Consider the following 12,093-nt stretch of genomic DNA (forward strand, 5'->3'; position numbering starts at 1 on the left):
ATTGCCGCCTATTCACACTCAAGGCAGCTGACATGAATTTATGATTTTTTTTGTGGCAATCATTAAGTGAATAACTGCTATCATTAAGCTAATTTACTGTTCATTATGGGGCATTTTGCCAAAAAAACAAAAGTAAACACTGTTTACTAATTGCAATCACATGGCCGGTGAGGTTGCAAGTGGCTATAAATGGGGTGTGTTGCCCAGCATCAGAAATGCCACCATGACTCCCAGAGTTCATAACCAGTCTGAGGGTGCTAAATTGGGGAAATTTCCATAAATAGTTCACCTTCCCTCCCTCCCTCCCCCCCCCAATAGCAATACACCAATGATGAATGAGTGCATGTATCTTTTTTTGGGGGGGGGATGGTGCTTCTCAGCAGATTCAGAGAAAGCTTTTCTTAAGGGGAAAATGAAGGAAAAGGGTATTTTTCAGAAATTCTTCATTTCACTGGCTGAAGCTCCATGGCTATCTTTTAGAAGCTTAAGCTATATGCATACCTTCTTTCTCTGCTTCTGCCCAGGTTTAAGGATGGAAAGTTAATTTCCAACAGGCAATCTCAATATTCCCTCCAGATCAAGGATGTGGCAGAGCAAAACTCTGGCTCTTATACACTGGTCCTGAAGAACGGGTTGGCTGGACTGGAGAAGAGCATTAACCTTCAACTGGTAGTTAACGGTGAGGAAGAACCAGATGACTTACGAGAAGAGAAGTCTTCAGGCATATAGCACTTAAATCAATATTCCCAATTTGTTTTATTCCATGAAAATCGTTTCCCAAATCTTCTCAAGTTAGGCATGATTTTAATTGCATTTTTTGGCATCGGAGGGTGGTTTTTAAATAGGATCCAAGGTCTGGGGTGGATCAGAATTCTGGATGGACAGATAAAGAGCCTGTTAGTGTTATTTGTGATGGAGGGAAGGCTATTATGGGCATCAGACATCCCAGTTTAAAAATAAAGAGATAAAAGTCAACAGTTCTACTATCGCAATAGGACTTAGACTTATATGCCGCTTCACAGTGCTTTAGAACTCTCTCTAAGTGGTTTACAGAGTCAGCCTATTGCCCACAAACAATCTGGGTCCTCATTTTACCAACCTTGGAAGGATGGAAGGCTGAGTCAACCTTGAGCCTGGTGAGGCTCGAATTGCCGAACTGCTGGCAGCTGGCAGTCAGCAGGAGTAGCCTGCAATAACAAAATAATATGTAGTCTAGACTGTACATCAACATACAGTTAATCCTTCTCATGTGACCACGATTGGGACCAGAATTTCCATTGTTAAACAAGGCAGTTGTAAGTGTTTTTAACACTGATTTTACAGTTTTATTTGCCATGGTTGTTTAGCAAATCACTGCAGTTGTTAAGCAAACATGGCTTAAGTGCATGGTCATTAAACGAATCTAGTTTCCCCCATTGACTTTGCTTGTTGAACACTGGGTGGGAAGGTCACAAAATAGTGATCACATGATTCTGGGTCTGATCACATGATTCTGGGTCTATTGTACATGCTTCCTGGTTGCCAAGCACCTGAATTTTGATTACATGACCAGGGGGATGCTGCGAAAATTGTAAGTGATCTTTTTTCAGTGCCATTGTAACTTTGAACAGTCACTAAATGAATGGTTGTAAGTTGAGAACTACCTGCATTTCCTTGGATTTGTACAAATAGTCCTTGACTTACAACAGTTTATTTAGTGACCATTCAAAGTTACCACAACAATGGAAAAAAAGTGACTTATGAACATTTTTCACACATACAAACAGCGACCCATAGTCATATGATTAAAATTTGGATACTTGGCAACTGACTCATATTTACAACAGTTGCAGTGATCCAGGGTCATGTGATCAACTTTTGTGACCTTCTGATGAGCAAAGTCAGTGGGGAAGCCAAATTCACTTAACAACCATGATACTAATTCAACAACTGCAATATTCACTTAACAAATGAGGCAAGAAAGGTCATAAAATGGAGCAAAATTAACAAATTTCTCACTTAGCAACAGAAATTTTGGACTCAATTGTGATCGTAAGTCGAGGATTACCTGTAGTATGTTCTTTTGTCTTTCTTCATCTCTCAGTGTAATAATTCAGGATCATTTTTGCCATGTTACTTTGGGCAAGCATGACATGCTCAATTTGGAGTAGGAGGAGTTGATTGGTGTTAGGCCATTTCCTCTCTGTGGATAGAATGAAATTTTATATGAAAGCTGCAAACAGGTTTATCTTTTTTTCTTTCTTTATTATTTTTAGCTGTATTATTTTTATTTCTGTTGATGGTTTTATTTTGAATTTACTAGAGTACTTTACCTTTTTACTGGGCAGCGTGAAAGCATATTTAAAAGTTTTTGGAAGTTAATTCTTCCCAAGAGAATAATATGGATGAGTAAAAGGAGTAGCAACAATTCAAAATTAGAGGGAGTTGGCCTGGTGGCTTTTGACACGTGAAAGAAAGGCATAAGCGGTCACCTAAAAGGGCAAATAATAAGACTGATATTTTATCACAATTATGATTTCAGTTCCTCCACAAATCCTTGAGAAAGAAGCTTCTTCACCAAACATTTATTCTCGTAAAAACCGTCACGTACTTACCTGCACTGTCTACGGCATTCCAGCTCCAGAAAAGATACAATGGCAGTGGAGGCCTTGGACACCTTGCCGAATGTTTCCCCAGCACAGTCTGTAAATGTCTTTCTTTTTTAAATATTCACTGAATTCTCAATACAGAACAAGGTGCAAAAATATGAGAGGTCTGTTCAGGCTAGTGTGCAAAGTCAACCACATTGAAGCCACTTCAGTTGCATCACATTGGCTGCTCTTTCTGGAAAGTAAGCCTTTTGGATGCAATTGAAGGTTTGTGCAATCTGGCTTTATTGTATGAAAGGAGTTTGGACAATGATGGTGGAATACTCTTACATTATATAATCTGTCCTTGGTTTAGTAAAGGCAGGACCATAATATTGACCAAGAGCTAGGTCAGGTCTCTTTTTATGTTTAAAAATCACATGGAAAAGACTGGACTCGAAAATTTCAGATTGGAACTGAAAGCGTGCTGTTGACAGAGGAAGGCTTTAAGTTCTTCCATCCTTGAACATCCTATTTCTACAGCTGTGGATTTGGATTCAGAGAGGTCTTTTAACACCTCCAATCAAGTGCAATATCTAGCACCTCCTAACAGGGTCTTAACCCAAATGGGTCTTTTGCCAAGTTGGTGTGGCAGGTTTACAGAGTTGCCAATTGGCAGTTGCGTGAGCACCCCATGTAGTCCATTGCACCTTTTCTTCTTGTCCAAAATAATGCAGGATCTTAAAAGCAGACTTGGAAGATTAATGGGAAAGTTTTCAGAAGTGTATTTCAGTAGCTTTATTACTCACTAAAATAATACATGAACTCAATCTATTCATGCCATTTGTAATCCTTGTACCTTAAAAGATTCTATTAATATTAAGATATAAGACTTTTATATGAGTAAATGGAAGGTGATATTTAAAGTTAAAGTAAACTCCTTGTAGTTCGATGAAAGCTGATAATCAAGTCTAGCAGAGACTTTATAGTAGGTTTGTACATATTTAACACTATTAAATTCCAAAACTGATTATTGACAGATGCTGGAAATATGTTTTCTATTTGTTAACATAAAGGAAAAACACTCTTCTGATAAACATATAAGCTGTATCCTTGCTATAACAAAAACTCAGTAAGCTTAATAAAAAAGTGTAAGTAAAAAAAGTTTCATATTTGATTTTCAAGCCATAGTAAATCAAGAGAATTTGTGTAAATCAAGAGTTTTTCTCTAGAGACTTTAAGATATATATATATATATATATATATATATATATATATATATATATTTGTTTTCTGAGGTTCTCATGGGTATTTATATGTAGATCTTTGGTTGTTCGGGTTTTCCCCGTAAGATTTGAAGTATCTAGGCAACGTTTCGATGAAGTCTCATTCATCATCTTCAGGCTTCTGTCTCCAGCTCTGTGCTTCTCAGAGTAATGGAGATTGCAGCTGCTTCCTCCTTTTAACTGCCAGTGGGGTGGAACTTGATTGGGTGGGGGCTTGGATCACCCACTATAAAGGAAAAGCAGCTGAGGACTGGACGTGCCAAGCCAAATTTAGAAACCAACAGGACCACGAACTAGAAGCCAAACAGCAAGATCACAACTCTCTAGCTCAAATCCCCAGCAACTAAAACTAACCTGAGCACAACCAAGCCCCTCCTGAACAGAACACGCCTCCAACCAATCAGAACACGGCTAACCCCAACCAATCAGAACACAGCCAAACCCCTACCAATGAGAACACACCCCCACCCAATCAGAACACAGCCAAGCCCCACCCAATCAAGTTCCACCCCACTGGCAGTTAAAAGGAGGAAGCAGCTGCAATCTCCATTACTCTGAGAAGCACAGAGCCGGAGACAGAAGCCTGAAGATGATGAATGAGACTTCATCGAAGCGTTGCCTAGATACTTGAATCTTACTGCTGGAGAAAACCCGAACAACCAAAGATCCACATATAAATACCCGCGAGAACCTCAGAAAACAAGTATATGTATATGTATATATATTTAATGCTCTTGTTCTTGCTTCATCAAGCCTATTTGTTTCTCAGTCCAATTGGAAAAGCACAATAATTCAGATATTACAAATGATCCCGAGGAACTCTTAAATGGACCACACAGAACTGTAATTTAATCTATTGCATAACAAAATTAATATCAGTTGCTGGGAAATCACAGCAAAAAAGTAATCATTTCTTATATTCTGTGGTTGGTCTTCTAGTTGGCCATGGTGGGAAGCTGGAATCAGAATTGGATTGATTCATCTGGGCTCTTATAGAAGATTCCATTTGTATGCGAGTTTTAGGCAAATTTTAGATACCACAATGATTAATTGCAATATTAAGGGCTGGATAATATCTAAATATATAAGTAAAAAGAGATATAGAAATACATATGGAAAATCTTCACTGCTTTTGTAAGTGGAAATTCAGCTGCTGCTTGTCAAAGTGGAATCTAAAATCTCAACTAAAATGGTTTTGGACACAGAGATGTGCGTGTTTAAAGCAGAAAGCCAAATTAGTTATAAGACAACAAACTAAATAATTTTCTAAAGTAAAGAAGATGAGGGAAAATAAATAATTTCTAAAAGAATAATATTAGGAACTCAGCAGCTACATAGAGGAAATCAGATTTGGAAAAGGAATTAATGGAACATTTGAATTTAAGTCAGTATTTTAAAAAAATTGCTGAGAGAGTACTATTTGGTTTAAACAAACATTGTGTTAAGACATAGTTTGTTCAGTTATGATTTATTAAGTAAATAAATGGCTGTGGTCTCATAGTTTGATAAACCTTAAACCAACAACATATGGCTTAGCACAGTGTGTCAACCCTGTATGGTATTTGAAACCAAATGTCTATTTGAGAAGTCCATACTGCTAGAAGAAGTGAGAAGGAAAAGAAGATGATGACCAGCAGCAAGATGGATGGTCTTGTTTACAGTGGTGATGGAGAAACATTGGGAAACCTGAAAGGCCAGTTTGGGGACAGTTCATTCTAGAGCTTTATTGGGTAGCTACTAACAATTGACACTGAATTAATCAAATAAATCAAGAAAGTCAGGCAGTTGCTAAAAGAAGCTCCTGAAATCTTATGACTTCTCATAGCCTACTTAATGTAGTCTGAGAGGCAGGCAGGTTAACCACTTTTTTTCTGGTCAGTTTAGCATAAGCAGATATATGGATAATGCAACTTTGTAAAGGCTACCTTCTAGCCTCAGTATTATGATGCTTGGCCTGTTCTTTATGACTCTGTTAAATTTGAGCTTTGTCTAGGGTTTTTCCTAGTTGTCCAGTTTATGGATTTTTGTTTTACATAGAAGCATTGTTTAACAATACATGCTAGACCCCAATACAGTGAAATTCATTTTTGGGAACAAAGACAATGAAAGGATCTCTATCTCAAGATGGCTAATGCACAGGAATCAAACTGTCCCCTTCTTCCTTCAGTTAGGACAATGGGCAGCAAACATTTATTATTGTTGAGGCAGAAAGGGGCCTCTACAGTTGAGGAGAGTGTGATAGCAAGTATCACTGACCCAGAAGGAAGTGGAGCATCTATAAAAATACCAATGTCATAGCTATGTAGTGTGACTGGTTAAGGAAATCAGGGCATTTCCAGTCCCATCAGAATTATTTGTAGCTCTGTCAAAAGGAAGAGGAGCTAGTGATTTATGAGCACTGTCTTCCAAGGCCACAACTTTTCTGCTTATCCCACTTCATAATGATTTCCTGTTTTTAAAAACAGGTTCTCATTTGTGCTGTGTACTGAAATACAAAAAGTTATTTTCTGCTCATCATCTGTACTGAACACATATAACCATTATGTTCTTGGTATGTTCAAATTTTCCAAGGACTCTGCCTACATACGGTACTCTTAGTTATCTTCTTCCTTTGTATGTTTTCTTCTTTTGCACTTTCCCAAAAGTGGTATCTGCTGGTCGTTGGATATCAAGATTCTGTAAATTCTTTACGGCTGCCAATCCTATTAAAGCTGCCTGAGTTAACAGCCATCATAATAAACATGGAGAAATTTTATAACAAATGATAAATTGTATGGAGGTCTATTTGGATTCTTCCTTTCTTGCTACTAATCAATTTTAGTAGATGTCCCCAACATTCTGGCCTCATTACAGAGAGGAAAAAATTATCATATCCCTTTTAGGTACATGCATACAAAATTTTATCAAGTTCTGTCTTGTTAAATATATCTGCTTTCCCTGTTTCCTTCTTAGGGTCTCTTATTTTTTCAATTTCTTTCTTTTTTGTGGGTACTACATAAACTGTAAACTGAAGTAGACCAAGGGCTGTACAACGCCATCAGAGAGACCGGATGCCTGAATGTAAGGACTGGAAGGATGTGTCACAGATTGATGCTGTGAACCCCATTGAAAGCATTGACACCTGGACAGAGTTAGTGGAAGGAAGGAACAAGGTGAGGCCATTTCCCTGTTTTCTTTCTCCATTGGAAAGAGAAGCACTTTGGATTTATGAAATGGAGTATTATCTGTTTTTTTAACATAAATTCAAACTGTATTGTCTTTCCTATATTACCAGTTTTTGATATACAGTTCATTCCAGTCTTTTAACAGACTAATGCAACACCTAAAGAAAAGTTGCAGAAAAAGAATTGGGAAAGGAGGAATGAATTGAGCAAGTTTGTTTTGAAAAACTAAAATTATTCGGTCTTTTGACTGAACTTATCAATTAATGGAAAAGAATATTTGTCATGAAATTATCTATTGAAAAATCTCATGATGAAATTGGTTTCATAGTATACTAGTGAATACAGTCATAAAAAAGAATGTGTTCAAGATTTGGATTTGATCAGACCAATGTTACACCTATCCATGCTTTGTATATTTCCTGAGCTATCCTGCATGTTCTTGAAGTCTTGAGAATCAACCTACCTTTCTTTCCCAAACAGGATTTCATATTACAAACCCTTTAGCATTATTGAGGTGTAACTTTATTATGATTGGTTGAAGGTTTTTATCTGCTTAGTGTTTACACATAAACAATGCATGCCATGCAATTAATAGCATATCTATAATTAACTCTGTGGTTGGGATCAATAGAAAGCAATTTATAAGACTAAGTCTTAATACAGGAGGTGTTTATTGAAATTAAGAAACATGAGAAAGTACTATAATATTTTGTCTGTCTATGCCAAATATGCAGATACACAGATGAAATTCTTATTATCCCTCTAAACAGACAGAAATTAAATTATACTGAGATAGTACTAATAGTATGTATATAATTTTAATTAAAGATTTACAAAGAAACAAAAGATAAATAAGAAATAATATAAACTAAAGAAAAAGCAACGAGACAAGGAAAAGTATGAAAAATGTTGCAAGTAAAAGAAAAAAAATAGCATCAGTAAGGCTGATGCTACCTAATTATATCTTTCAGCAGTGAGAAAATTGAGTTCCTAAAACCTTTGCTGGCTTGGATGGGAGGAACCATATCCATCTCAATCCAGTGAAGACCAAATGGTTGTGTGTTTGGCCTACCCAGATCTGGGGATATTCCATCTCTGAGCTTGAATAGAGTTGCAGTTCTCCATTTAATAGTGGCACACAATCTGGGGTTTTCTCTAACTCACAGCTCCTCAATTAGCAAGTAGTAGCAACGGTGTCCAGGAAGACCTTTGTACAGTTTTGTCTGGTGCACTAATTGAGTCTGAGGAATCCTTTAGAACAGGGGTATCAAACCCACATCGTCATCCCATGACATATCGCAACGTTTCCCCTTCGCTAAAGCGGGGGTGGGCGTGGTCAGTGCATGATGCATCTGGTCCGTGTGCCGCAAAATTGACACCACTGCTTTAGAAGATCACTCATAGCCTGGTCAACTCATGGTTTGATTATTGTAGCACATTCTACATAGGCTTGCCACTGAAAACCATCTAGAAGATTCAATTGGTCCAGAATATGGTGACACAGGCAGTGATGGGTACAGTTTAGTATGCCCATGTAACACCTTTCTTCATGACCTGCCTTGGTTGTCAGTTTGTTTCCTGGTTCAATTCAGGATCATTATCTAAGAAGCCTTACATGGCATAACTTACTGAGGGACTGCCTGTTTCATAGTATCTGCCTGGCCAATTTGATCTGGCAGGGTTGATGCATTCCCAGTTCCTTCAATTAAATAATGCCATTTATCAGGATTCCACAAGCAAGTTTTCTTTGTTAGCAAGACATGCCCTTCATAATGAGGCTCCCTTGAGGTCCAGAAGATTCCTTCCATGCTATTGTTTTAAAGGCCTATGAAAATTTAGCACAGGCCTTTGGTGACAGTGATTGAAGCCCTATTTGTATGGATTCGATTCTTTTTCTTTTTCTGTCTGTTTTTTTTCTTCTTTTTTGTCATTCTTGCCATCCACTCTTCAGCTTTTTTGTCTATTATTGTATTTTTCAAATGTTTTTCTTTGTAAACTGCCCAGAGTCAGGTTGCATATAAATTTAATAAATAATTATTGTCGTTATCATTAATACTTTTGAAAATACTTTTGAAATGTGCAGAACTTTTAGGCACAATACCTTATGCCACCAGACTTGAAATTCTGACCTAGAAAACCTAGAACTACACCGCCTTCGGTCCGATCTATGTATAGTATATAAAATCATACATTGCAATGTCCTACCTGTCAATGAATACTTCAGCTTCAACCATAACAATACGAGAGCAAACAATAGATACAAACTCAAGGTTAATCGCAACAAACTTGATTGCAGGAAATACGACTTCAAAAACAGAGTGGTCAATGTCTGGAATACTCTACCTGACTCTGTAGTTTCTTCCTCAAACCCCAAAAACTTTAACCTTAGACTGTCTACTATTGACCTCACCCCTTTCCTAAGGTCTGTAAGGGGCATGCATAAGCGTACCATTGTGCCTACCGTCCCTGTCCTATTGTTTCTTTTATTTTTTTATTTTTCTTATATGTATCCATGTATTCATAACTATGTTTTTACTTATACCTATTATCTTGTAAGCAATTGACAAACCATTTTTTCTAAAAAGGAGTCTCAGACTTCTTGTCAACACCTTCTTACTTTTTAATCCCTTTAAAATCTGCATTGCTATTTCATTATCTCATATTATTATTATCTAGCACCAGGGTTATTGAAATTGGCATTGCCTTATGTTACGTACAAGTTCTGCTTATCTCTTCTAAGTTGAGCCAGAAAAATAGTACCTACTCTTTAGTTAAATTCTTCAGTTGCCAGTTTTCTGTTACTCTTTACACACCTCTGTGCATTAATTTAAAAAAGGCATTGAGGATAGATTTTTCTTGCAATATGGTTCCCAAATCCAGGTCTCTTAAAGTGCCACTTTCACAATATTCTTTTTCCTTTTTATCAAAATTGTATTATTTTATCAGAATATAAAATACAAAGGAAAATAAAAACAATGGGAACTAAGGGAAGGGAAATGGGGGAAAGAGAAAATGTGGGGTAGAAGGGAGGAAAAAAAGGCATTGACTTTTGATTTTCGTTACACAGTAGAAGATAATAAAATTGCAACCTCAGCCTTTTACTTTTATGCAATATTATATACTAGCTATTTCTACAACAACAAACCTATTTAATCAGCAAAGCCAAAATCAAAGTATCTTTCCCATCACAAACACAAAATCCAGAAGTGATTTCCAAATAAAAATAAAATTAGATATATAGTATTAATTTCTTCAGATAAAGCAATCAGTTTAAGCAGCTTTACTTTTTTTGCTTGTTGTGGAAAGTAATATATATTCTACTTGCATATATTAATCATTATAAACTATCATTTATATTAGCCATGGTGACGCAGTGATTAAAATGCAGTATTGCAGGCTAACTGTGCCCACTTGTAGGAGTTTGATCCTGATTGGCTCAAGGTTGATTCAATCTTCCATCCTTCCAAGGTTGATAAAATTGTAAACTACTCAGAAAGGACTATAAAGATCTATGGATTAGTATATAAGTCAAAATGTTGTTGTTATTGCTATAAGCAAAATTCACTATACTCTTTCAGATTCTTTACATCCATTTTAAAACTATTTTTTTCTTTAACAATATTATAAAATCAATAAATTTTAATCATCTTTTAAAAATTTTTCTTAACATAGATACTTTCAAATATACTTTCAATAATGTTTTGCAAGCTTTAGAAATTACTCACGCATTATATACTGTATAAAGAAAACAACATTTTCAGACTCACTTTACAAATACAAAGAGCTACATTAAAACATTATTTCACTTATATATATCAAACTGGTAAAGATCCATCCTAATGACACTTAACTCTTTAAATTTGTCACTCCTTCCAGTTTATCCTCATAAAATAAAATATTTTTCTTCTTCAGCTGCCAGTTTTCTGTTGCTCTTTCCATACCTCTGTGCATTAATTTAAAAAAAGACATTGAGGATAGATTTTTCTGGTAAAACAGTTCCCAAATTCCAGATCTTTTAAAGTACCACTTCCAAAATATTATTTTTCTGTGAGGCAATAAAGAAGATATGGAAGACAGAATTTAAACATGTTACATTTCACCCATCTGAGCACATACCAATGATATGCATGTACCTCATAGTTGGTGGATAGATAACCAAACGTTTACTCACAAAATATATTAAATACCTACACAACTAAGGTTAGTAAAGCTGAAAGCTTCAAAGGCATGAGGGTATGAAGTTCAATACTTTTTTGGGCATCTTGGGGATGACAGTGGCATATGGAGTATTGCACAGTGGAATAGAAAAAGAATAAATGATCGTGAATGAATGAATGAAAGAAAAATAGATAGGTTGTTTATATTATTAAAAGAAAAGTGGCTTATAATAAAAGTAGTATTAGTATCCATCACTGTGGTTTCCTGGCTTGGTCTACCCTGAAAGGCTGACAAGTCACTACCAACTGGAACCAGTCATTGAGGAAGAATGGAAAACAGTGTCCAGCTTGTAACTAATTGAGAAAGTCACCATGTCAATAATGTTGAAAAACAACCAGAGCAGGTTCTCTATCACCATCTGGGCAATAGTTCTCCTTATTGGCAAAGGAAATGTTAAGGATTTTAAAAGGGAACCTTCTGTTTGCGGCATATATATTCACTGACCTGTGTCCTACCTACTATAATACAGTAGAATTATGTGGCAAATACAACACCAGCAAATCTATGATATGTATATAAAATCTGGATGTATACCAAAATACTGCAGACCGTATTATTTAGAATTGCAGATTATAAAGATAGTATCCAAATTTGCTGGTACAGTATTCATTTATTTCACAATGGAATTGAATTTCATTTCCACTCCTAAATCAGACTGATAGTTGAAAAATAATTCCATGAATGGAACCATGAAATGTCTGCATTGATTTAGTTAATAAAACAGTCTATGAGCAAGTTGCTTGGATAGTAATATGCCACTAAGCATTTTCTTGCAGTAAATACACTGGAATTGTTTGAAAGAGCATTGCATAAGAGCAGTTATCAGAAGAGCCATTCAGTTTCTTTAATGGATTGGAA

At 36.1% G+C, this 12,093-nt stretch overlaps 1 protein-coding gene across 2 annotated transcripts in view; it reads left to right on the forward strand.

The window, feature by feature from the left end:
- Positions 1 to 12,093, forward strand: part of FLT4 (fms related receptor tyrosine kinase 4) — a 105,077-nt gene that overhangs the window by 49,861 nt on the left and 43,123 nt on the right. Inside the window, exons 9-11 of one of the 2 annotated variants that reach the window (XM_026696589.2) lie at positions 525 to 679; positions 2,522 to 2,684; positions 6,867 to 7,005. In XM_026696589.2, coding sequence (XP_026552374.2) covers positions 525 to 679; positions 2,522 to 2,684; positions 6,867 to 7,005 — 457 coding nt within the window. The remainder of the gene's footprint in view (positions 1 to 524; positions 680 to 2,521; positions 2,685 to 6,866; positions 7,006 to 12,093) is intronic. The other variant, XM_087924299.1, reaches the window with a different exon arrangement.

Source organism: Pseudonaja textilis, chromosome 2 (genome assembly GCF_049901715.1).
Source record: "Pseudonaja textilis isolate UNSWEBS1 chromosome 2, rPseTex1.2, whole genome shotgun sequence".
In the NCBI taxonomy this organism is placed as follows: domain Eukaryota; kingdom Metazoa; phylum Chordata; class Lepidosauria; order Squamata; family Elapidae; genus Pseudonaja; species Pseudonaja textilis.